This window comes from Leopardus geoffroyi, chromosome C2 (assembly GCF_018350155.1).
Source record: "Leopardus geoffroyi isolate Oge1 chromosome C2, O.geoffroyi_Oge1_pat1.0, whole genome shotgun sequence".
Classification (NCBI taxonomy): Eukaryota; Metazoa; Chordata; class Mammalia; order Carnivora; family Felidae; genus Leopardus; species Leopardus geoffroyi.
The window spans coordinates 87,128,820-87,156,102 of NC_059333.1; the positions used below are offsets into that span (position 1 = coordinate 87,128,820).

Sequence of the window (27,283 nt, forward strand, 5' to 3'; positions counted from 1 at the left end):
TCAGATGCTTAACCAACTGAGCCACCCAGAAACGCCATCCAAGAACCTACTCTTAATTTCATGGATCTTTTCTATTAACTTTTCAGTCTCTGTTTCATTTGTTTCTGCTCTGATCTTTATTATTTCCTTCCTTCTGCTAATTTTGAGCTTTGTTCTTCTTTTTCTAGTTCCTTTAGGTATAGAGTTAGGTTCTTTATTTGAGATTTTTCTTGTTTCTTGTGGTAGGCCTGTATTGCTGTCAACTTTCCTCTTAGAACCACTTTTGCTGTGTCCCATAGATTTTGGTAAGTTGTATTTCTGTTTTCATTTATCTAGAGTACTTTTTTACTTCTCCTTTGATTTCTTTGATGACCCATTTGTTGTTCGAGGGCATGTTGTTTAATCTCCACATTTTTGCAGTTTTCTCCATTTTCTTCTTGTAATTAACTTCTAGTTTCATATCACTGTGGTTGGAAAAGACGTTTGATATTATTTCACTTTTATTTTAATTTATTGAGACTTGTTTTGTGGCCTAACATGTTATCTATCATGGAGAATGTCCCATGTGCGCTTGAGAAAATGTGTATTCTGCTTCTTTTGGATGGAGTGTTCTACATATATCTCTTAAATCCATCTGGTCTAATGTGTTATTTAAGGGTGATTTTTCTTTAGTAATTTCTTGTCTGGATGATCTTTCCATTGTTGAAAGAGAGGTATTCAACTCCCTTACTATTATTGTATTGCTTTCAATTTCTCCCTTTAGATTTGTTAATATTTGCTTTGTATATTTTGGCACTCCTATGTCGAGTGCATATATATTTATGAATATTATATCTTCTTGCTGGATTGACACCTTCATCATTATGTAAGGCACTTCTTGTCTTTTATTAAAGTTTTTGTTTAAAGTCTATTGTCATTGATATGTATGTATAGCTATTCTAAATTTTTTTTCATTTACATTTGCATGGAATATCTTTTTCATCCATTTACTTTCAGTCTCTGTGTGCTTACTTCTGAAGTGTGTCTCTTGTAGGCAGCATATAGATGGGTCTTGTTTTTTAATCCATTCAGCCATGCTGTGTCTGTTGATTGGCAAATTTAGTCATTTACAGTAATTATTGATAAGTATATACTTATTGTTATTTTGTTAATTGTTTTCTAGCTATTTTTGTAGTTCTTCTCTGTTCTTTTCTTCTCCTCTTTTTTCTTTCCTTGTAGCTTTATAGCTTTCCTTAGTGTTATGTTTAGATTTCTTTCTCATTTTTTTGTGTGTATTTACCTCAAGCTTTTTCCTTGTGGCTATCATGAGGTTCATATAAAATATCCTATGTAAATATCAATCTATTCAAAGTTGATACCATCTTAATTTTAAACAGATTACAAAGCTTTACCTTTTTAACTACTCCCCCCCATGTTTTATAGTTTTGGTGACACATTTCACATCTATTTATTTTATACTTCTCTTAATTATTATAATTTTTTTTTCAACGTTTATTTATTTTTGGGACAGAGAGAGACAGAGCATGAACGGGGGAGGGGCAGAGAGAGAGGGAGACACAGAATCGGAAACAGGCTCCAGGCTCCGAGCCATCAGCCCAGAGCCCGACGCGGGGCTCGAACTCACGGACCGCGAGATCGTGACCTGGCTGAAGTCGGACGCTCAACCGACTGCGCCACCCAGGTGCCCCTATAATTTTAATCTTACTATTTCTGTCTTTTAACTTTCATGCTTGCTTTATAAATGATTGATCCACTATCTTTGTTATATATTTACCTTTTCCAGTGATATTGTTACTTTTGTATGTTTTATTATTAAATAGTGCCATTTCTTTTTAGCTTAAAGAAGTCCTTTTAATATTTCTGGTAGGGCCCATTTAGTAGTGATTAACTTAGCTTTTCTTATCTGAAAAGCTTTTAATTTCTTTTTTAAATCTGAAAGATAACTCTACTGGGTAAAGAATTCTTGGTTGGAAGTTTTTTCCTTTCACCATTTTGACTATATCATGCCACTCCTTTCTGTCCTATAAAGTTCCTACTGAAAAATCTGAAGGCCTTAAGGAATTTTCCTTGTTTGTAAAAGTAGTTTTTCTCTTGCAGCTTTTAAGATTCTCTCTGTACATTTTTACTGTTTTAATTATAGTGTGTGCGGTTCTCTTTGGATTCATCTTACTTGAAATTCTCTGGGCTTTCTGGACCTGGATGTATGATTCCTTTCCCAGATTAGGGAAGTTTTCAGTCTTTAGTGCTTCAAATAAATTTTCTGGCCATGTCTCTCTCTTTTATTCTTCTGGGATCTCTATTATGCAAATGATGCTTGATCTTCTCCCAAAGATCCCTTAAGGTATCTTCACTTCTTAAAAAAAATTTTTTTTTCATTTTTCTGCTTTGTCTGGGTGAATTCCTTTGCTTTGTATTCCAGCTCACTGATTCATTCTATTTTATCCAGTATGTTTTTGAACCCCTCTAGTATACTTTCAAATTCAGTTATAACTTATGTTTAGTGCTTTCTTATATTTTCTGTCTCTTTGTTGAAGTTCTTATTGTACTCATCAAATTCTTCTCTTGAGTTCAGTGAGCATCTTTATGACCATTACTTGGACTTCTTTATAAGGTAGTTTGCTTAATTCCATTTCATTTTATTCTTTTTCTGAGGATTTGTCTTCATTTGTTTAGACCATATTTCTCTGTCTTCTCATTTTGCCTCTTTGTTTTTGTTTCTATGTATTAGGAGAGTCAGCTACCTCTCCCAATCATGAAGGAGTGGTCTTATGTAGGAGATGTTTTCTGGGACCTAGAAGCACAATTTCCCCTGGTCACCAGCACCAGGTACTCAAGAGATGCCCCTGTGTGGTTTGTATGCAACCCTCTTGTTGCGGCAGTCCATGGCTGTGGCATGTTGGTGAATAGGACTGAAGCTTGATATGGCTGCAAGGTGGATCTGCTACTGCTGCAGCATGTTGGTGGCTAGGGTGCTCAGCAGGTCACATCCTCTGGTACTAGCAGATTAAAGGGAGAATTCCAAAATGGCACCCACTGGCACCAGTTTTAGTAATGTGGACTAAGATCACAAAAATGGCTCCTGTTAGTGTCTTTGTCCCTTGGGGAAGTCCCTGCTATTTTTTGCTTCTCCAACAGATTCTTTAAGGTTAACAAATGGGTTTCCTTTACCTATGGTCGATGTGCTTTTCAAATTTTTCAAATTAGTGTTTTTGCAATGATTTCCAGGTGAAGTAAGTCTGCTTAGGCCTTTTAAGAGCAGGTTTTCCATCCCTACAGTTTTAGTTTTCCTGAATATAATTCCCATTGATTCTCAAACCCAGTGTTTTGGGGGCTTGTCTCTCCTGTGCATAATCTAAGGGTTGGGGTGCCACTCACTATGGCTGGGGTACAGTTTTTCTCCTGGTGGGTCCAGGTCTCTGCCTCTCTTTCTCGTCTCAGTGGTATCCTTTTATCCTCTATTGTGGGATCTCACTTCATTTAATTTTCAGGTCCTTTTAGAGTGAATTATTCCATATGTAGCAGTACATTTGTTGTGTCCAAGGGAGGAGGTGAGTTCAGGATTCTGCTACAGTGTCTGCAACAAATATTAGTGGTAGGTATTGTTATTCCCATTTTACAGGGGAGGAAAGAAAGGCCCAATGATATTAAGTAATTTAGAAAAACTAAATACGTTTTGTACATATCAGAGCTGAGATCAATGATATTTTACATATCTTAAATTGATAATGATGACTGCATTATTATTAATTTTAATTTCCCATCCATGGCTCATTAGAAGAGTAACAGGGAGAAAAGAAAAACATGATTACTGGAGTCTGCTTTGGAAAACACCTCACACACACACCTTAACCAATCAATATTAGAGCTTCCAGACACACTAATTGAAATACGTGGCAAAGTTTTCTGTTTTCAAAGACTTTTGGGAGAATGATGGAGAATGAGGAGAGAAATCAGGTTCTTCAAATTGAGCTAAGCCCAAGGAATTGATTCTAAGAACTTTGAAATTTCTTGAAACATCTTTTACTTTAAAAAGTTTCTGCAGATCTTTCTATTACTCATGGTGGGAGCTTGGTCTCATCTTTTAGGCTCAGTACTCCCGAGGAAAAAAAAAGTCAGTGGGCTTTGGGGATGACAACTAGAAGAGTAAGATTCTGATAGAATGGACACTGAGGAGGAACATTGCTCTGCATAATAAATTAAAGGCCCTCTTCATTGAGAGTCATTTCTCAATGGAATCCAGAAATATGTGCAGGTTTAGGTGCCCTGGACCCAGGAACAAAGTACTTGGTCAAAGTCATTCCTGCATAATAAAGAAGAGTAGGCCCCTCTAACATGGCATTGGCCAAGGAAAATAGGAAAATGGCCTGCTGGAAATAGCAATATCTACTCTCAAGTTGTGTTTTCCATCTTCTACATTGTAAACTCCATTCTCCATTAACCTTAAGATTTCTATAAAGTTTTATTAAAAACCACAGGCTGGTCTTACAAGTTTAAGGAATTTTGATGGGACTTGTGTCCTCACATGGGACAAAATGTTATTTGAATTGCTACAGAAGCCTGAAAAATCGTTACAAAAAAGCAAGACACCCCCAGCCTCCTGCAAAAACAAACAAACAAACAAACAAACAAAAGCCATTCAGATGAACAAGGGACCTTTGGTACTTGTAGGAAATCTCAGGGGAATATAAGTACAAACAGGACTTCCTGCTAATCAAGTGATATGAAGAACTCCTGAAGGCTGGAGAACTTGGGGACAGCTGAGTTACAGAAATGGTTTGTATCTCTCTACCATATAGTTTTAATAGTACTTGCAAATATTCATGTTCTTTCTTTACAGATAATAGAATTAATTACAAGGTATCCTTACTAATGTGAAATTTGTCACCTAGAATTGCTGGCTCCTATCTTCTTGCTCATAATGCCACTCAAGAGACACAAAGTAAGAGATACAAAGTATGAATTCAGATCCAAAAGAGAAAGAGAGGATTCTGCTAAGGACGTATTTATAAATTATTTTCTTAGAACCCATATCATAAACCTAGGTTATAATCATGATAAATTTATGCAAAAAAAAACACATTCTTCCCACATCCCTATACAAATAGTTTCACTACCCCCCCCCCCGATTCCTGAAGTCAACTGAAGTAGAGTTCTGAGATCTTCATTTATTTCTCTTCCTTCTTTTACTTTTTGAAAAAGCTTCATGGCAAAATATCATTTTCCAAAATTCAAAATATATAGAAATACAATGTAAAACTCAACATGATAAGCAATAAATCACAGGAATCTACCCCCAAAACCAAGAGCACACTTTATACACTGTATGTTAGCCAACTTGACAATAGATTATATTTAAAAAAAAAACCAACATGAATTCACAGTATCACAGAGAAGACACTGCTAACATTTCAAGGACATTTAATTGCAGTATAGATATCAAAACTACATGCACACCCCCCACAAAAAGCATTTCTTATTATCTTCATTATCTTAAAATGATCTCATTCTCAAAAAGTGTTGGATAGCAAATTTTTAATTAACAGAAGCCATATTTCATTACTTTAAATTAAAAAAAGTATTCTCAGCCCATCAAAACCTTCCAAATGATTTCCCCAAATATCATTAAAATACTCTTAAACACAAAATTTAACAACCCACCAAGAATTTCTGCATGATATAATGTTTATAAAACACCAATGACCTAATTCTTAAATTCTTAATGAACTCATTAGTATGTATGTTTACATACAGTACAAATGGAATCTGCACATTAACAAATACAAATATCATTTTTCCTTTATACCTCAGGAAATAAACAATAAACAATTGTAACATAAATAATAATATAATGAATTAGATAATAAAAATAAGATCTGAATTGGACCTGAGCTAGCAGAGTCCTTAAGTGCTTCACAGAAGTTATATTACTGGCAGTGTTAAATGTCTAGACTGCAGGGGGAGAGGAGGAAAAGGATAGTGATAATGCATAGCATATTTACACTCCTGTAGGGAGCAGGTGCAATGAGCCTGCAGTGCTCTATACATCCTCTTGCCAGGACTCAAGGGCAGCTGAAGAGTCTTCTCTAGACAACATTTGCAAATTCCTTATAGTTTTGTTTTTAATTTAGGTAATGAGTTTGGATAGTGAATTGGTTAGTCAATTTTTTTTATAAATGATTTTTTTACAAGTGATTACAATGTTTATATGGTGAAAGTCAGCATGGATATATATATTTATATGTACATACACGCACATACACTGCATATATACATATGTATTCTGCTATATAATATGATAGATACCACTTTTTTCACTAATAGTTACTAAAAACATTTTCCATGGCATTAGTTTCCAAATCGCTGTTTTTAAATGTTGAATAGTGCTCCATAATATCCAAATTAATAAATTACTATCTTCCTATTGTTGGCCATTTAAGTTGTTTCCAATTTTCCATTATTATAAACAATGCTTCATTTCTAAATGTCTATGTAAATTTGTGATTATTTTTAAATTATTTACAGTGGAAATACTAGCTTTTCAGGAACAAACATTTTTGAAGCTTTTAATCCGTATTGCCAAATCATTTTCCCGGTAAATTGCTAATGACAGTACCCCTCACACAATGTAAGAAAGTATCCATTTCAAACACCTGTCCAATACTGAACATTTTCTTTTATCATTTTTAAAATTTTTTTAACACTTATTTATTTTTGGGAGACAGGGAGAGATAGAGCATGAGCAGGGGAAGGGCAGAGAGAGAGGGAGACACAGAATCCGAAGCAGGATGCAGGCTCTGATCTGTCAGCACTGAGCCAGACATTGGGCTTGAACCTTGAGATTATGACCTGAGCCAAAGTCGGATGCTTAACTAACTGACTGAGCCACCCAGATGCCCCGAACATTTTCTTTTTAAAAAAACACTTTACCGGGGCACCTGTGTGGCTCAGTAGGTTGAGCTTCCGACTTCGGCTCAGGTCATGATCTCACGGTCTGTGAGTTCGAGCCCCGCGTCTGGCTCTGTGCTGGCAGCGCGGAGCCTGGAACCTGCTACAGATTCTGTGTATCCCTCTCTCTCTGCCCCTCCCCAACTCATGCTCTGTCTCTCTCTCTCTGTGTCAAAAATAAATAAACATTTAAAAACAAAACAAAAAACATTTTACCAACATGATAAGTGATTATGGTGCTCCTGTATTTAAGTGACCATTTCTTTCATTTCTATTTTTGCTAACTTTCTAATTTGTTGAGAATTTATATTTATTGACCATTTATACTGCTTTATTTTATGAATTTTATATTCTTATTGGAATTTTTTGTTTTTTATTTATTTATAAAGGTTTTTGCATATTAAGTGTAATTGCCCATTGTCTTCTTATTGGACAATGTGTTCTTATTGGATTATTTATTGTTTAATTTATTCAAAAAGGTATTTGCATATTAAGTATAATTGCCCTTTGTCTGTCTTTTACATTGTGAATATATTTTCTTTCCAAAGTCTGAGAGATTCCTAAACTCAAGCTATATTCTCACTTACCAAATTAGATCAGTACCATTAGGAGCACTTGCTGGTATATAATGAGCCTCCTCAATTCATTACAGCAGAGAATATATCAAATTTCCCACCTACCCCACCTCTACCTCAAAAGCTTTTCTTATTCATATAGGGTAGGGAACTGTATCTTCAAAGCTGGTCTAGGCATCCCTAGGCCTGCCCTGATTTTCAAGAAAGCCCAATAAGTTTGTCAGGTAGTTCTTACACCCTTTTTTCTGAAACGGTCAAGTCCTGAGATTTCAGTATATTTGGGCCAGGTAAACAGGATTGGCCAAGGTTGAGGCCCTTAAATTGTCTAGGCCTCAGTTTCCTCATCTGTAAAATCAAGTGCATGTTGCAGGTGATTACCAGCATCCCTTTCAGCTCTACCCTTCTGTGGGTCTTAATTAATACCGCAGGTGCCTGACAATAACTTCTCATTAGAGGACTTAAAAGATTCTGTTTGTTTTGAATGCCCAATTCTTTACTAAATGAATAAAACTTGTATTTTGTTTTCTTGATTAGCATTGACATGTTTCTTGCATATTTACTCACTAAGAATTAATTGCATCACTTTGGAAAATTCAAGCCTCTTTATCCATTCATCTATCAATGGACACGTGCTGCTTCCGTATGTTAGACATAAATAATGTTGCAATAAGCATAAGGGTGCATATACCCTTTGTGTTCTTTGGGTAAATACCCCAGTACTGCAATTACTGGATTGTAGAGTAGTTCTATTTTTAACTTTTTAAGTAACCTCCATACAGTTTTCCAGAGTGGCCGCACAGTTTGCATTCCCACCAACAGTGCACAAGTGTTCCTTTTTCTCTACATTCTTGCTAATACTTGTTGTTTCTTGTGTTTTTGATTTTAGCCATTCTGACGGGTGTGAAGTAATATTTCATTGTGGTTTTCATTTTCCTTTCACTGATGACAAGTGATGTTGAACACCTTTTCATGGCTCTGTTGGCCATCTGTAAATTTTCTTTAAAGAAATTTCTGTTCATGTTTTCTGCCCATATTTTAATTGGGTTATTTCTTTTTCTGGTATTGAGTTGTGTAATTTCTCTATATATTTTGGATACTAACCCTTTGTCACATATGTCATGGGCAAATATCTTCTACCATTCAGTACATTGTCTTTTTGTTGTCTCAGTGATTTCCTTTGTTATGCAGAAGGTTTTATTTTGATGAAGTCCCAATAGTTTATTTTTGCTTTTGTTTCCTTATCTCAGGGGACATATCTAGAAAAATGTTGCTATGGTTGATGTCACAGAAGTTATTGCCTGTGCTCTCTTCTAGGATTTTTATGTTTAAGTTCTTACATTTAGGTCCTTAATCCATTTTGAGTTTATCTTTGTGTATAGTATAAGAAAGTGGTCCAGTTTCATTCTTTTTCATGTAGCTGTCCAGTTTTCTCAGCACCATTTGTTGAAGAGACTATCTTTTTCCCATTGCATAGTCTCACCTCTTTTGTCAAAGACTAACTGACCATATAATCATGGGCTTATTTCTTGGCTTTCTATACTGTTTCATTGATCTATGTGTCTATTTTTGTGCCAGTACCATACTGTTTTGATTACTACAGCTTTGTAGTATATTTTGATATCTGGGATTGTGATACTCACACTCCAGCTTTGTTTCTCTTTTTCAAGATTGCTTTGGCTTTGGGGTCTTTTGTAGTTACATACAAATTTTAGGGTTGTTCTAGTTCTGTGATAAATGCTGTTGGCATTTTGATAGAGATTGCATTAAATGTGTAGATTGTTTTGGGCAGTAGAGACATTTTAACAATATCTATTCTTCCAATCCATTCATTTGTCATCCTCAATTTTTTATCAGTGTTTTATAGTTTTCAGAATATAAGTCTGTCACCTTCTTGGTTAAATTTATTCCTGGGTATTTTCTTATTTTTGATGCAATTGTAAATGGGATTGCTTTCTTAATTGCTCTTTTGGCTGCTTCATTGTTAGTGTATAGAATGCAATAGATTTTGGTATATTGATTTTGTATCCTATGATCTTAGAGAATTAATTTATCAGTTCTAGTATTATTTTGGTGGAGTCTTTAAGGTTTTCTATATATAGTATCATGTCATCTACAAAGAGTGAAAGTTTTACTTCTTCCTTACCAATTTGGATGCGTTTTCTTTTCTTTCTTTTTGTTGTCCAATGGTTGTGGCTAAGGCTTCCAGTACTAGAATGGACATCCTTATCTTGTTCCTGACCTTAGAGGAAAAAATTTCGGTGTTTCACCATTGAGTATGATGTTAGCTGTGGGTTTTCCACATATGGCCTTTATTTATGTTGAGGTATGTTCCCTCTAAACCTACTTTGTTGAGGATTTTTATCATAAATGGATGTTATACTTTGTCAAATGCTTTTCTGCATTGGGGCGCCTGGGTGGCGCAGTCGGTTAAGCGTCCGACTTCAGCCAGGTCATGATCTCGCGATCCGTGAGTTCGAGCCCCGCGTCAGGCTCTGGGCTGATGGCTCAGAGCCTGGAGCCTGCTTCCGATTCTGTGTCTCCCTTTCTCTCTGCCCCTCCCCCGTTCATGCTCTGTCTCTCTCTGTCCCAAAAATAAATAAAAACGTTGGAAAAAAAATGCTTTTCTGCATCTATTGAAATGATCATATGGTTCTTATCTTTTTTTATTAATGTGTTATATCATGTAGATTGATTTGTAAATATTGAACCACCTTGCATCCTGGGAATAAATCCCACTTGTCATGGTGAATGATTGGTTTAATGTATTGTTAGATTCAGTTTACTAATGCTTGGTTGAGGATTTTTGCGTCTATGTTCATCAGAAATATAGGCTTATAGTTCTCTTATTTGTAGTGTCTTTATCTGGTTTTGAAATCAGGGTAATGCTGGGTTTCTAGATGAATTTGAAAGTTTTTCTTCCCCATCAATTTTTTGGAAAAATTTAGGAATAGGTATTAATTCTTCTTTAAATATTTGGTAAAATTCACTTGTGAAACTTTCTAGTCCTGGAGTTTGTTTGTTGGGAATTTTTTGGTGAATGATTCAATTTCATTGCTGGTAATTGGTCTATTCAAATTTTCTACTTTTTCTTGATTCAATTTTGGGAGGTTATATGTTTCTAGGAATTTATCCATTTCTTCTAGGTTGTCCAATTTGTCAGTGTATAATTTTTAAGAATATTCTCTTACAAGGCTTTCTATTTCTGTGATGTCCATTGTTATTTCTCTTCTTCCACTCCTGATTTTGTTTATTTGAATTTTTTCTTTCTCTATTTTTTGAAGAGTCTGGCTAGAGGTTTACCAATTTTGTTGATCTTTTCTAAGAACCAGTTCCTGGTTTCATTGATGTGTTCTATTGTTTTTTGTTTGTTTGTTTGTTGTTTGTTGTTTTATTTTCTATTTCAATTATTTCTGCTCTAATTTTTATTATATCCTTTCTTCTACTGCTTTTGGGTTTTGTTTGTTCTTCTTTTTCTAATTCTTTTAGAGGTAAGTTTAGGTTGTTTATTTGAGGTTCTTCTTGCTTCTTGAGGTAGACCTCTATTGCTGTACACTTCCCTCTTAGAACAGCTCTTGTTGCATCCCAAAGATTTAAAATTTTTTTAATCTTTATTTATTTTTGAGAGAGTCAGAGTGTAAGCGGGGAGGGGCAGAGAGAGAGGGAGATACTCCGAAGTCAGGACAGAGCCTGATGTGGGGCTGGAACTCACAGACTGTGGGATCATGACCTGAGCCACCCAGGCACCCCTGCATCCCAAAGATTTTAGACGATTGTGGTTTCATTTTTCTTTGTCTCCATGTATTTTTTAATTTTCTTTTTTTTTAATTTTTTTAAATGTTTATTTTTGAGAGAGAGACAGAGTGTGAGTGGGGGAGGGGGAGAGAGAGGGAGAGACACAGAATCTAAAGCAGGCTCCAGGCTCTGAGCTGTCAGCACAGAGTCTGATGAGGGGCTTGAACTCAAGAACTATGAGATCATGACCTGAGCCGAAATTGGACACTTAACCAGCTGAGTCACCCAGGCATTCCTAATTTCCTTTTTGATTTCTTGGTTGACCCACTCATTTTTTAGTAGCATGTTCTTTAACCTCCATGCATTTGTGCTCTTTCTAGATTTTTTTTCTTGTGGTTGACTTGTAGTTTCATAGTATTGTGGTCAGAAAAGATGCATGGTATGACTTCAGTCTTTTTTAATTTGTTGAAAATTGTTTTTGGCCTAATATGTGATCTATTCTGGAGAATGTTCCATGTACATTTGAAATGAATGTGTATTCTGCTGTTCTAAATATATCTATGAAACCTATCTGGTCCAATGTGTCATTCAAAGCCACTGTTTCCTTGTTGATTTTCTGTTTGGATGATTGGTCCATTAATGTAAGTATTAAAGTCCCCTACTATTTATGTATTACAATTGAAACTTCTGTTATGTTTGTTATTAACTGCTTTAAGTATTTAGGTACTCCTATGTTGGGTGCATAAATATTTACAGTTGTTATATCTTCTTGTTGAATTGTTCTCTTTCTTATTATATAGTATTGTTCTTTGTCTCTTGTTACTGTCTTTGTTTTAAAGTCATTTTGTCTGGTATAACTATTGCTACCCCAGCTTTATTTCCATTTCCATTTTCATGGTAAATGCTTTCCCATCCCTTCACTTTCAATCTGCATGTGTCTTTAGGTCTTGTAGGCAGCATATAGATGGGTCTTAGTTTTTTTATCCATTCCATCATTCATGTCTTCTGATTGGAGAATTTAGTCCATTTATATTCAAAGTAATTATTGATAGATTTCCATGTGTTAATTGTTTTTGGTTGCTTTTGTAATCTTTCTCTGTTTTTTTCTTCTCTTACTGTCTTCTGTCATAATTCGTTGCCTTTCTTTACTGACATATTTGGATTCCTTTCCCTTTATTTTTGGCATATCTATCACATTGTTTTTGATTTTTGGTTACTATTCAGTTTTTATATAACATCTTCTCCATATAGCAGTCTATATTATGTTGATGGTCACTTAAGTTTGAACCCATTCTTTACTCTTTGCCCCTGCCCCCATGTTTTAGGGGTATAGTGTCACACTTTACATCTTTTTATTTTATGAGTTCCTTGACTTATTTTTACAGATATACTTATTTTCCCTGCTTTTGTGCTCCCTACTTTCCTTACTTAATGGTCTTTCCTTTCCACTCACCATCCCCTATAATATTTCTTGTAGGTCTGGTGTAATGGTCATGAATTCCTTCAACTTTTATTTGTCTGGGAAACTCTTTATCTCTCCTTCTAGTGTTAATGATAGCCTTGCTAGATAGAGTATTCGTGGCTGCATATTTTTTCCCTTCAGTACTTTCAATATGTCATGGCACCCCCTTCTGACCTCAGAGTTTCTGCTGAAAAATCAGCTGATAGCCTTATGGTGTTTCCCTTGTATGTAACTGTTTTCTTTTCTCTTGCTGCTTTTAAAATTCTCTCCTGATCACTACTTTTTGCCATTTTAACTATTATGTGTCTTGGTGTGGACCTCCTTGGGTTGATTTTATTGGGGGCCCTCTCTGCCTCCTGGATCTGGATTTCTGTTTCCTTCCCGAAATTAGTGTCAGCTCCATGCTGTTTCCTGCAGGTGGCTTTGTGTTTATGCTCGGAGGTAAGGGAGAAAAATGTCAGCTTTTTTGCGAGAGGTATCTCCCAAGATCTCTGTCCCTCTGACACACTCTCTAAGATCAGTAAATAATTCTCCCTCCCATATGCCCCAGGCTTTTTCAAACTGCTGCTTCTATGTTGTATCTCCTTGGGTTGTTTGTTGTGCTGTTTCTATAAGGTGGGGACTCAGTTTCTTCTCACCTTCTTGTTTCTTCCAGAGCCAACTGAGCCCACTGATTTTTAAAATTCCAGGTTTTAAGTCCTGCTGATTGTAAGAACACACAGAATTCATCCCTTCTGGTTTCAGAGCCGAATGTTATGGAATTCATCTTATTCTTATGGGCTCCCTGGTATAAGGGTCTTTTTCTCTCCCCTCTTGCACCTTCTGCATCTCTCTTTCCTATGAATAGTTCCACAGTTCCATTTAGCTCCAGACTGCATCTCCACCCTTCCTACCCTTTTTGATGTGGCCTCTCTTCTTCATATTTAGCTGTGGAGTTTGTTCTGTCAGTTTTTGAGTTGTTTTCTGGGTTATTTACACTGATATGAGTGTTATCTAGTTGTATCCATGTGACAAGATGAGTTTCTCTGCCATCTTAAATTTACATTTTTAAATGCTGACTTTCATTATTTTATAGAGAATTATAATGAAGGAAGAGATGTTTAAAAATTTAGGAGGCTCTTATAAATTAGTCCAGAAGATATATAATAAGAGTCTAAACTAAGACACTCTAAATACATAATATCCTAATGATTCTAGTGTTTCATTCTTTATGGAATTAAAAAACAATTAGTCTCTGCCATACTGCTACAAAATACCATTAGCTTTGATAAATACCAAGACTATTTCATTTTTTTAAAGTTATAGTTTAACAAGCATTTACCCATCTGCATTACATATCATATCGAATATTATTTCTTCTTTCAAAATAGGCTTAAGGTTTTATTTTCCCCCATACAACTGTCTATTGTAACAGTAGATATATGTGAGTAGGATAATCTAAGAAAATAGAATTGTCTGAACCAGAATTAGAACTATGGGTTTACCTTAGAAATAATTCTTCATTCCTTGTATATTATATCACCTCTGTAATTGTTTTAATGTTGTTTATCTTCTTCTAACATGAACTCTTTAAAAAATTGAATTCCCTCTCTTCATGAGCTGCAGAATCAAAATAATTTCCATTAAAATAAGGTAAACTTTTGGTCCTATCACATTCCTAAAATGCCTTTGAAGATAGTTAGATTTTCCTATGTCTAACTATTCATTCATTGCATTTCTTCCCATAGGATACTAATTCATTTTTTTAAATTCAGATATCAGCATTTTGTGGCATAAACTGAACTCTATCACCATTAGTATACTTTGAGTTGATCATACTCTTAAATTCCTTTATGCAGTGTTGAATAGAATTACTTGTTCCACATCAGTAAAAGCACATCAAGAAAAAGACACTTGACTTCATTGGTCCTCACAATCTTTATTTGAGAAAGGAGGAAGTCAGACCACAGAAACTATAAGCTTTTTTTCCAGCCTTAGCATTGTGTGATTCTACATAAAATCAGCAGTTTCATTAATATTTTATTTAAAAAAAAATATCTGAAATGTGCTTTCAGAGTAAATCATTTTAAAATTATTTTCAAAGATTTTATACTGTTCTAAATACTTCTAAAATAATTTATGTTATTTAATTATTATTGAGAACTTTTTACACTTAACATGTTATAAGTTATTTTAACAAAACACAAAATAAAACAGGGTCCTTGTCTCTATCTGCCTACACCTGATGAGTAAAGAAGCACTGAAATAATTAAAAAGGGGAAAAACTTTATGAATTAAGAAAATTTTGTAGTATAAAGGAGTTCCCAGCAAGGGGATGTATTCAACTGGAGGATTAATGAAGGCTTTATGAAGGTAATGGAATTTGAGACCAAACTTGAAAAATGAATGAAATTTCATTCCAAAGGAGTAGGAAGAGAGAATACATTCTAAGACAAGGAAAGAGTATGAGTATAGCTTGAACTGTTTGGAGATTAATATAATAGTGTAGTTATTTAAAAAGTTAGGGAATATACAGAACTGAAAAAAGACAGGGGCCAGTTTATAGAAGACCACTGTATTAATAGTCATTCTTTTGGTTACACATACAGAAAATTCAGCTCAACCAGAAAAGAAAACGTATTAACTGAAATAACTAAAATTCAGAAGAAGACTAGCTTTACATATGGTTTATTTAATGGATCAAATTTTGCTCCCAGGAGACTGACTAGACTATTTCTCCCCCACGTTAATTTTCTTTCCAATTTTAGAGTGCTAGATGCTGGCAGATTCAAGCTTACATCATTAGTGCATCCAGTCCAAAAGAATCAGTCTGCTCTGAAATAGTCCCAGAACTGAGTCTATTTGCCCTGGTTGACTGACTTGGATCAGATGCCCAGCCCCAGCTGTGACCAGTGGGTATTAAAGGCACTGTTTGCTCAGCCAGGGTCATTTGTTCCACACCCAATGCCTCATAGTAAAATGTTTTCCACCACACAAATGGGCAAGAGTGGGGAAGAGAGAGTTCCTCAAAGCAGAGACAGTTCTTCCTCCCACTAGAAGAAGATATGGCTTTGGGTGGCAAACTATATTCCATGACTATGAATAAAAAGCTAAAGTTTTAGATATTAGTAGGCAATAGAAAACCAATAAGGTTTTTGAACTGAGCAGTAAATATGATCAATGCTGCTCTTTATGAAATTGGTCTGGCTGCAATGAATATGACTGGCGTGGGAGATGGGTGGAGGTGATAAAAGTAGCCTTGAGACTGGTAACAAGTTTAAAGAGTCTGTGGTAGGATGGCGGTAGTAAGAGTAGTAAGGAAGAGTCAAAAGCAAGAGACATTTCTGGGGTTTTTGCAAATACATTTTTCACCAGGACTAGGAAATTCTGAAAAGTACATTTAATATTAAATGCAATATTGGATTGCTGAAAGAATATTGTCATAAAGAAAAAACAAATGTAAATTATTTTAGTGTAATTTCCTAAATTGGTTTAATAGGAAGCCCAACTCTGAAGCCTCCAGCTTGTTTATTCATTTGGAAGAACATTGCTGCCATCTCCTAGTCACCAGAGTCCATGTACTTTTCTTCAATCATAATTCCCCCTGGCAGCCTGGGGTCTGCTGTGTGGGCTTCCAAAATTCTTTCCAGGTCTAATGCCCTGAACACCAGTTAATCCCATTCAATGTGTCAAAGACACAGAAAGGGCAAGTGGGCAAACTTTAACAAAATGTTCCTCCTTCTGATTGAACAATAAAAACCAATTAGTCATTTTAATTTGGGTCTACAGTTTTTTGACTTTTGTTCTCTCCTACACCATCTTTGAGCAGCAGGGTTTGAATTGTACAGATTAAAAAAGAATGGTTGAATCACCACCAAAAGACTATTATTAATGATTTTTTTAAGTCCACAAGCATACTGACATCATCATTATTACTCAGCTTTTTAAAAGATTTAATAATACTGAATTTTCAATAGGCATTTAAAATGCATGAGGATTCACTTATTAATAAAATTTAACTTGATCAATACAAAATGTATTCTGCTACCACTCAACTCTTTAATTTAATTATAATGATTAAAACTAAAAGCAGTATTAGCACATTTCTTGCTGTAAGAAAGCTGAGTGTGCTATGATTTTATGTCAAGTCCTCTGGCCACTGAAAATACAGTGAGATTATCTTATAAATAGAAGAGAATATGCATTGTGCTTTTCTCTTGCTACTGATGTTGCTCATGACTGTCATTGCAAAAGGCAAGAGCTAGCTTTGCCATACACTTACATCAACAAATAAACCACCTAGGCCACAGTTGCTGCTCAAATTTGATAGTACATACAAAGAAAGCACTTGGGGTTCTTGTTAAAATGCAGATTCTGATTCAGCAGGTCATGGATGGGGCCCAAGAGAGTCTGCAGTCCCAGGAGACTGATGCTACTGGTCAGTAGACCACACTTTGAGTAGGAAGGGTCTTTGAATTTAAAATGAGACTTATTTTCTGGAACTGGGACCTGGTATTAAATCATGCCCGTTTTAGGCTGCAAAACAACAATATGAAAGGAATGAGATGTAAATTATCTTTGTTTTCTTCAGATGCATTGCATGCCTTAATAATATGAATTACTTTGAGTTTGAGTTTAGCTGGGCAATCATAGCCCAGCCACTTCTAAGTCTGACTGTTGCTAATGGTGGTATTAAGGCCAGTGAATTCTATACCTGTGTACAGGTCTGGTTAGAAAAGATTCATTAGTAACCATTCTTTGCACAGTGTGTACAGAGACTTTATTTTGCTTCCTATGATGGTATTGTTTGAGCTTGACACATATTACCAATTCATCTTCAAAGCTGTTTTTCCATGATTCTAATTTTTAATATGAAAACTAGAAAATCCTGTGAAAGGTCAAATAAAGCATTTAGATGTTTGGCAGAGTTTTCCATTTTTATTCAAATACTTCTGGTAATCCAAGTGGCAGACACATAGGTGTTGCCACTTGTCTTTGTTCCAAAAGAACCACACCTTTTCCAAACTGCTGTATCTCTGGTTTGTTTGCCTTATGTCAGTTTACCTTATGATTCCCTGGAGTGAACAAGATTACACAAAGAGATACTTTCTCACCATTACTGAAATCAGAGGATAGAGAAAGTTATGCACATTTTCTCCTTTCAAGATCTTTTAAAAACCACCTATTTGCAATTCGTAGCAAAAAAGATTTGCACAAATATAATTATATTATGATTCAGCTTTTTGTTAGGTGTATCATAAAATCCTTAGCGTTCACTGGAATACAGTTCATACCTGCTTTATCTTATGGATTTTCTACTGGTATATCTATTTGCACATGAAAGTTTCTTTTTTGCACCAAAACACCATATTACTTAGCCAAAATCCTAAATTTGGATGGCAGTTTTTGGTCTAACCAAATAAGATGTATAAATTGCTAGCTGGTTCTGTGAATCAAAAGTATCTTGAAATACTGACACTTGGATTAATAGTCAAGTTTTTGCTCACAAAGCTTTTATTTATAAGCTGTGAAGGAACTTTCTGTGCTGTGAAGAGGATTAAAGTTCAAAACTGAAGGGGAAATATTTGACTAGAAGAGGTTAGATGTAAACTTTTAGAGAAGGGAAATGGGAAGTTGTGGAATCTCTGTAGAGGTTTGTTTATTTATTTATGTATTTATTTATTTATTCATTTAAAGAAAAGTCTAGGTAAGTTTATCTTTCTGGGATGATATGGTCTTATTCATCAATGTATTTCTGCTTTAGCACAGCACTTGCACATACTAAGTTCTTAATATGAATGAAAACAGGGATGCCTTCACAGATTCACTTAAATTCCTGAGATTTGTGAATGTAGGGAAAACTAAATGAGTTACTTAGGTTTTTAATAAATTATATACATTTGGGGTGCCTGGGTGGCTCAATTGGTTAGGCATCTGACTCTTGATTTTGGCTCAGGTCACAATCTCACATTCATGGGATCGAGACCCGCATTGGGCTATGTGTGGAGCCTGCTTGAGATTCTCTCTCTCTCTCTCTCTCTCTCTCTCTCTCTCTCCCTCTTCCCTACTCTCTCTCTAAAATAAAATTTAAATTAAAAAAAAATTTTTTTAATGATATATTGAGTTTTATCTCCAACACTAGGTAGTTGCCATGCTGTGATGGCTCCTTGAATCTGTCATAAGATAATAGGAAGCATAGAATGGATTGGAATAGTTTGGCTCCACTATTACTTCATAGAATTCTAGCACCTTCAAATCAAACAGAAGAATTTCCCCAAGATTTTTATACCAATATGCTAGCATTTTACAATAAATATTTCCCTTCTTTTAAATTTGTAGAGCTTGACATCTCAGAAAATGGTCACTCATCTTCTCTGGAATGGAAAAAAGTCTGTTTACATAATCATATATGGTGGCTTATAATTTACAACTCCCTTTGCATGCATTCAGTCCTCAGCAGCCCTGTGTAGTAGGCTGGGAAGATATTTGCCTTACTTCAAAAATGAGGAAGTAGGGGTACCTCGGTGGTCCAGTTGATTGAGCATCTGACTTCGGCTCAGGTCATGATCACAGAGTTTGTGAGTTCTAACCCCACGTGGGGCTCTGTGCTGACAGCTCAGAGCCTGGAGCCTGCTTCATATTCTGTGTCTCCCTCTCTCTCTGTCCCTCCCCTGCTCATGCTCTCTCTCTCTCTCTCTCTCTCAAAAATAAATAAACATTCAAAAATTTTTTAAATGAGGAAGTAGAGAATTAGTATACTTGCTTAAAAGAGCAGTGAGGTAGGGAAATGGAATTAGCATTTCTGCCTGCAGACTCCTATCCAGTTCTCTGTCCTATAAAGAACAATAAGACAGGTGGTACTTTACCTTTTACAGTTCCTATGAACATGTCTCAATTTTCAGGATAAAACCATGAGTTTGTCATGCAGGGTTTGGATATAAAAAAGCTGAAGTCTAAAGAGGGTAAAGGATATTTCCCAAAGTTAACTATTGGTGGAATCTAATAGGAATCCACATCTCCTGCCTTTAGAAGTCTTAATCATTTTGTGGTTGGTTGGTTGGTTGGTCAGTCAGTCCATTGTTTTTGGACCACAGACGTATTGGATTAGATTAATCATTTCTTTGATTTATGCCACTCTTTCCTCACTAGTCCATGCATAGCTGTGTTTTATTTATATAGCAATTTTTATCGGATAATACACATCCGTGAGTCACCACCCAACCTAATAGCTAAGACATTGACAATTAACCTTCATATAAAATGCCTCCCCATTTCTTTCCCCTGTTTCTCTTTCCCTAGGATCACCAATATTCTGAATACTATATTCCATATAGTACATGATATATATTTATGTTCTTAGGGAGTTGATATATTTTTTAACTTTATGAAAGGTATATCATACTATATGCACTATTTGGGGGATTATATTATGTTGTATATAACTTGGGGGGCCGGTTGCTGTGTAATTGGAGATCTTATTACCTAACAAAACTAGGTAGTCACAGTATACATATACATATACATATATGCACATGTATATATTGTATATATATTTATAATGTAGAAGCTACATAAAACTATCCAGTGTCTTTAACTTGAGATATATCTAAATGCACTCTACCTGTATATTACATACTAAAGATCCATTCATTCAACAAATATTTTTAAAGTACCAACCATGCGGCAGGAGGTATATTGTGCTGATACATCCGTGCAAAAGCAGATACACTCCTCTCTGATCGCATGGAAATAACATTGCATAGAGAGAGACAGACAATAAATAAAATATGTAAAATACATGGGATATTAGATGATGTTAAGTGCTAGGGAAAAAAACAAATCATGGAAGGCCTCTAGGGACTGGGGTTTGGAATTTTAAATAGGGTGCTCAAAAATGAATTGAGGGTGGGGTGAGTGGGGCGAGTCTTTATTCACTCAATGATAGGGAGGTAACTTGTGAGAGCTAAATCAGAACAGAAGTAAACTCAGGGACACCTGGGTGGCTCAGTTGGTTAAGCCTCCGACATGGGCTCAGGTCATGATCTGAGGACCGTGAGTTGGACTCCCGCATGGAGCTCTGTGCTGACAGCTGGGAGCCTGGAACCTGCCTTGGATTCTGTCTCCCTCTCTCTATACTCCTCCCCTGTTCGCTCTTTCGCTCTCTCTCGCTCTCTCTCTCTCTCTCAAAAATGAATAAACATTAAAAAATTAAAAAAAAATAAAAGAACAGAAGTAAACTCTTGGGAAACCCCCACGCTCAGCCCATTATGTCTGTGCGATGACAGGCTCAGTCGGTATGGATGGCCCTGGAGACACAATGCATTTTCCTCCCACTTTTCTTACATCTGACCATCTACTGTGCCGGAATCTCCGTGCATGAGGCCGCCGCACCTGAACGCCTTGCGCGACCACCACTCACGGGCACTTTGCCGGCCGCGTGCATGAATCGCCTTCGGGCCTCTCACGGGCCCGCCGGGAACGCGCGCGCGTGCCCGGCCCCGCGGCCTCTCGGCAGAGACGCGGCCGGGAGGGCGGCGCGCGCCCCGCTCGGCAGCTGCTGCGGCGGCTGGTGTGGGCGCTCACGTCAGGGTTGGGAGGAGAAGGGGGTTCGTGACGAAGATAGAGAGACATGAGGCAGCCCGGCAGGAAGCGAGAGAGTTCGGTGGAGGAGTGAGTTTTAGAAACGCCCGGCGAAGCAGGACCTGAGCCTGCGGGTGAGCTTGGCCGCCTGGGCTCCTCATCTCCTCCGCGCGCTCTCCTGTGTCCGCTTTCAGCACCCCGAGCGGAGAACAGTTCCCGGCAGCGTACAGAGCGGCCAGGGGGCCACAGTGGCCGGGCTACCTGGAGCCTTCCACCCGGCTCAGGGGCACCGTCTGAGAACACACTGTGCACGCCGTCTTCTCCCCTCTGTTGGTGTGCAAGTAAACACGAGGGAAAGCATCCGGCGGCCTCAGGGAGCCCTGAAGAAGCCGAAGCAGAATGTACCAGGGACACATGCAGGTAAGACATTTCCACCGAACTGGAAAGAAATCTTGGGGGGCTAATTTAAGAGCAAGGTGGCTCACTAAGTTATTGTGGTCAGGCGCTGCCTTCACACAGTTCAACAAGTGAAGTGGTGCAACATGACCATGACATTTCTGTCCAGTAAACTAGACAGGTTTCTGAGGGTGGGAGAAAGGGAGGAACGACCTCGGAACTTCGATTGGGGAAGTTTGTTTTCTGTGCATTCCCTGAGCCTGTTTCTTTAAACAAGATCAAGGAATCCAAACAGAGGAAACCTGGAGATGACTGTGTTTCCGTTGTAATCCTCTATTGATGCAACTCGGCATGTATGTCAACTGAAGGGCAAACAATAATAGAAAGACAAAGCTTTTCCTTTACCATCTGCAAAGGTTTCTTGACAGTTAGAACACTTTGCCACTTTTGTATAATTTTTTAAAGTGATAATTTTTTAAATGGTTTGTGCTGTATTTTCCCCCTTCAGAGAGTGGGACATTGTCACCTATCTCTACAGTCACAGGATGACTTGGGAGGATGAATTTCAAACATATGTCCAAGAGACTCTAATGTTTTTCAGGGAAGATGCTGCCTCTGGTTGTTAATGCTCATCTGAGCTGAGCCTCTGCTTCTCTCTGATGCACTCTACTCTCTTGGGAAAAATTATTTTAACCTTGACTTCAGTTCTCATTCACATGGTTGGTTCTTCCTTACAAAGGCAGCTGTACACTTTGGGGGGAAAAAAAATACTAACTCAGCTTCTGAAAGTATGAACTGAGCTCTTTTTGCTGTTCTAAATGCTTTAGTCATCAGGTTTGATGTTTGGAGTTCCTTTCCATTCCAAAGATGGTCAAATATAGTCATCATATGTGGTATCTTCACACTAGTGTAACATGTGTGAATATTGACGATGTTGCTTCTGTGTCTTTGGAGCAATTGAAAATAGGTAGATATGTTATTGCATTCATAATTTAGTATTACCAAATATTTAATTTCTAAGTCTGTGGGGGAAATTCTCTTAGACTGTAATTTATTTTTATATAAAACGGTATAATCAGTGTCATAAGTTTTGTAAGATTTCTGAATCAGCGCTATCAGAATTCCAAAACCATTTCCCATATTACTGACATCATCCTGTTTGAAAATTATTAATGGAATTCTATCACAGTTGATGGACAATAGTCACTGAAGTATATTTCTAAGTATATATAATAGATATGGTCTACATGTTTCTTATTAAAGCTACGTTAATTGGAAAGTTTAACAACAAAGGAGCATTCAAACATTCAGAAATGTTGAATTCAGACTGCTGAAAAAATTAACAAAGGATCATTACTATAGTTTTATGTTTCATATGTCCCTAAGAATGATACTTACAATTTTCTACATTATCTATTTATTATCCCTAAGCAGTTTCTTCACTGGAGTAAAGTAGGAAGGTTTTACTGAATAGTGTCAATCTTCAGAAAATTGCTCATTCACACAAAATTCACAATTGGTTACTTGGGGAATTTACAAAAACTTTTCACATTATTTTTTTGTTGTTTAAAATATGTTTTTGTGAATGAAGAATTGAAGCAACAGTCTGGTAAATCCAGGCACCCAAAAACAATTCTAACCCAGTTTTCTGAATATTTAAAGGGAGGATGTTAGTGAAACTTGAATCACCCAGAACAATGTCTGAGGGTTTCATTTTACTTTGGAAGAATAAACAATATGTAAGATTTTGCACATGCTCCCAACTTCACTTTTTTTTTTTTTTTTTTTTGCTTGTGCACTACTGTAACAGCAAATATGATGGCTTGCAGTAAAACTCACAAATCTTTGCTGCCAAGCTTAACTTGAAAACATTACTAAATAAAGACTGTAATCAATATGCTTGCCAAAATTTCAGAGCACAATACTTTTTTTCCCTATTTACTATTGACCATTAATGCTAAATATAAAGCTTCTATGGCTTTAATAGTGTAGTAGCTATTAAATGATATATATGATCATCTGAATAGGATTTCCTCTTCCCCAGAAATAATGCCTATTACAACCTGATTTATAATATTTGCTTACATTTGAAAAGGTCAGTCTCATTTCCAGAGAATAGTTTTGAGCCTGTAGACAAAATCTCCATTGTGCTGATATATTCAGGGTAAATAAAGAAGCCTTCCTTATCAGAGATAGCACCATCTTTCTGTGTGTCCCTGATGGTAATCACAAAGGAGCAGACATATAGCCCAAACACTCCAAAATTTTAATTTTTAATTTTTTAATTTGTGATTAAAAATCTGAATATTTGTTTGGTAAATTGGGCTAGGAATGAGTAGATTTACTAACACTTCTGCCAACTTTGGAGTTCATTTGAAACACTGGTGTTACTTGGCTGATATCTTAAAATGAGAGTGAAAAAAAACATTTGCAGTCATTTGCTGTGCCTTCTAATTCTTCTCTTTTCTGTAGAGATTCTAAAATAAAATGTTTGTAAATAGGCAGTCTTGAGTGGGGAAGGTATTCACAAGAAGCCTTAAAAAATAGTTTAATTTAAAAACTCCTGGAGTGCCTTTGTTTTTACAACTAAATGATTTTGTAAATAAAATCTATTAAGTCTTTCACATATAGCTAATTTTCCAGTTTACCATAGAACCTGAATTCATTTTAGAAGCCACAGACTTTCAAAAGCATACTCTGCTAGCACCTTTGAAGATAAAAGTTGACATCCATTGTAGATAGATAAAGCAGAGCATGGCAGCATATATTTCTTGGTTTCATAGTAAATGCCACAGGTATATTTCTTAGGAGCAGGGCCCTAGAGTTGCACTGTTTTCCAAGTGCCTCACTAGTTATTTCCAAGGGGAATTTATCACCCAAGCAACTTAAGCAAAGCTCGTTTCCTTAGTGACTATTTTAGATTTACTTTTTTTTTTCCTTTTGACCAAGAGGGCCAATGGTGATTAAATATATTTTAGAATCAGTTCAGACCAAACTCTTTATTCCTATTAGATACCCTTCAGTCTTTTAATCCTTTCAATACCTCTGTATGCTCTGTACTGCAATGCTTATTTGTACATGTGCATGTGAATTAACAGTGCCAATTAGAGCAAAATAATTACATGTCTCTGAATATTTCCTTAGCCAAACTTTTTTTTTCTGGGAAGGTATAAATATAGACCAATGTAATTTCAATTTTGAACTGAGGGTTTTTTTTTTTTTAATGAAGCATCCTCAGTAATGCTTTTGTTATAAAAGAAAATTATTTCAGAAGGCAGTCAAACAAAAAATCTAATTGTAATTGTAACTGATCTTCATTATGAGCCTTCCAAACCAGACTTTTTTTTTATTTACTTAAGCTGGCTAAGGAAGCATTCCACATCCTCTGGCTTCACAAGACATTAACTAAAGAAAATTTAAGTGACAATAATTGTAAGATTATTAACAGCTCTAAAGTAGCCGTTTTATTTGTTTTCCCCAAAGGAGTTTTGTGTTTGTATTTATTTTTGACATTACTTAGCTTAAAAAAAAATCTTCATGAAGGGGAACAGGTTGGGTAACATGAATTATGCTAATAAAGTAGATCTGGCCACAGGAGATTCATTTAGTTTCACTAGAAACAACAAATATAAGAAGCCAATCCAAGATAAGATTATAAAATGTTATTTCAACATCTGTAATAGTAGTTTGTCATAATTGAGACCCTCAAGCAAAACTGTAAACTAAGTAATATTTGTCATGGGTATTTCCACTTCTCTAGAAGATCCATTTTCTCTTCCTTGATGCCACCATTTTCTATCCTATGTCATTCCCTTTATCAACCTTTTGCTAACAAAGATATAATTAATACTAATACACCACATATACACATACACACACCCTGCAGTGGTATTTGCATTTTCAGAGGAGAGTCTTTGAAGATTAGCTTGCTGGAGGGGATGTTTTAAAGAAAATGAAGCAATGCTGACCTGAGACTGGGGTTGGTTGTTTTGGTCAGATGTAGCTGCTGCCTTTCCCTTTCCCCCATCTCAAATGGCACCTGCCCAACCTCCTCAAGGTCTTCCTATGAATGATAATCAGCATTAATACTCATTTATTGAATGAATGTATAGTCTGAAATAGTATTAACTAGAATTCTGCTGAAGGAAATGCATGTACAGTGGGGCTCATGCTCAAATTATGACACAAGCTCCAGCAAGATGTTGAAGTGCTTTCTGATATATTTATAGCAAATCATGCTTGATATGGGAGTAATAGTGAGCTTCTAACACTTAAAATTATAATACTTATGGTATAATATTGATTAACCTGAAAATATCATTCCCCAGTCATACTGGCCAACAGTTTATATAATACACTTACTAAAAGACACACAATATGTTCTTCTGAGATTTTGTTTATGGTTTATAAACATTCTTCCTAAAAACACATGTTTTAAGGAAAAAACCTCCAGCACATGAATGTTTTGATTATAACACATTTTAAAGTAAAGACTAAGAAAAAGTTAGAAGAGAACTTGTTAATTTTAAAATCTTGAATCTCTAGTATTACTACAGCCAACCTAGGAAACATTAAGGTGTGATGTATCATGCAGTCAAAACATCTGGCAGTCTCCTTTTTCACACTTTTCATTGAGATCACATGTTGCCAACACAGGCATAAGCTAGAGCTGTTTAAAGGTTTTATATTCTAGAATTAACTTCTTGATGCACCCATGGAATAACTAGTGTGCATTTCCTGCATTACAAGTGAAGGTAAGCCCCACTTTAATGTTTCCTTATTAAGAGACTTAAGTCCAATCTGAGTGTTTTGTGACATCTAAACATGCTATAATTTCAAATACACTGATAGAGGAAGTGGGGTTGCCAAGTTTCTGAAAATGTATCACCTTTTTATAATTAAGAATTTATTTACTACAGCATGTAACCCACGTATCAGGTACCAAGACCAAAGTGCTATGAACTAAGGGTTACATTTCTGTTAATGACCCCTTCCTTCATCTCCACCTCACCCATTTCCACCCCTCTTCCCTGTGCCATCTCCTTTACTAAGGAAACCAAATTGAAAACTTCTTTCCCCATTCTATTCAGAAAGATTTTTGTGTTTTATATATTAGCATATTATACAGGAAGATAGTTAATACCCTATTGGTTAAATATCCAGATCATTGCTGAGTGTTGAGACCTCAGAGTATAATAGAACACACTGCCAGTGTTGTCTTAGTATGTCATTTTTGACTGATCTTTATAAGTGCCAGTATACTACTTCTATTGAAACTCCATTAGATAAATGACCATTATTGTTCTCCGTGTGAAATTTTACTAAAATGATCATTCCTATGTATAATTTTTAGGCAATCACTGTTAGAGATTGCACAGATGAAAAAAAAAGTGAGCTCATTTAGAGAGGAAGAGGCTAGTTATCCACCATTTCATTCAAGAGTAACACATAGAAGCTTGCCAGCAGCTCTGAAATGGGGGGAACCTGAGCCAAGTGGGAGAATTTGCATTGAAGGTGCTTACAGAACTCCCCCAAACCCCTGCTCATGCATAGATTCCTCTGAAAAACAATAAAAACAACAACAACAACAGGAAAACCCTGCAAGTGGGACTTGGTGTAGTGAAAAAAAATTTTT

General features: G+C 36.1%; 1 protein-coding gene across 6 annotated transcripts in view; it reads left to right on the plus strand.

The window, feature by feature from the left end:
• Positions 1-21,296: 21,296 nt before the first annotated feature.
• The window catches only part of PEX5L (peroxisomal biogenesis factor 5 like), a 229,421-nt gene continuing 223,434 nt past the window's right edge, over positions 21,297-27,283 (plus strand). For 2 of the 6 annotated variants that reach the window (XM_045502880.1, XM_045502882.1), the window contains exon 1: positions 21,299-21,672. In XM_045502880.1, coding sequence (XP_045358836.1) covers positions 21,652-21,672 — 21 coding nt within the window. In that variant the 5' untranslated portion in view covers positions 21,299-21,651. Of the gene's footprint in view, positions 21,673-27,283 lie in introns of all 6 variants that reach the window. The other 4 variants (XM_045502887.1, XM_045502888.1, XM_045502883.1 and 1 more) reach the window with 3 other exon arrangements.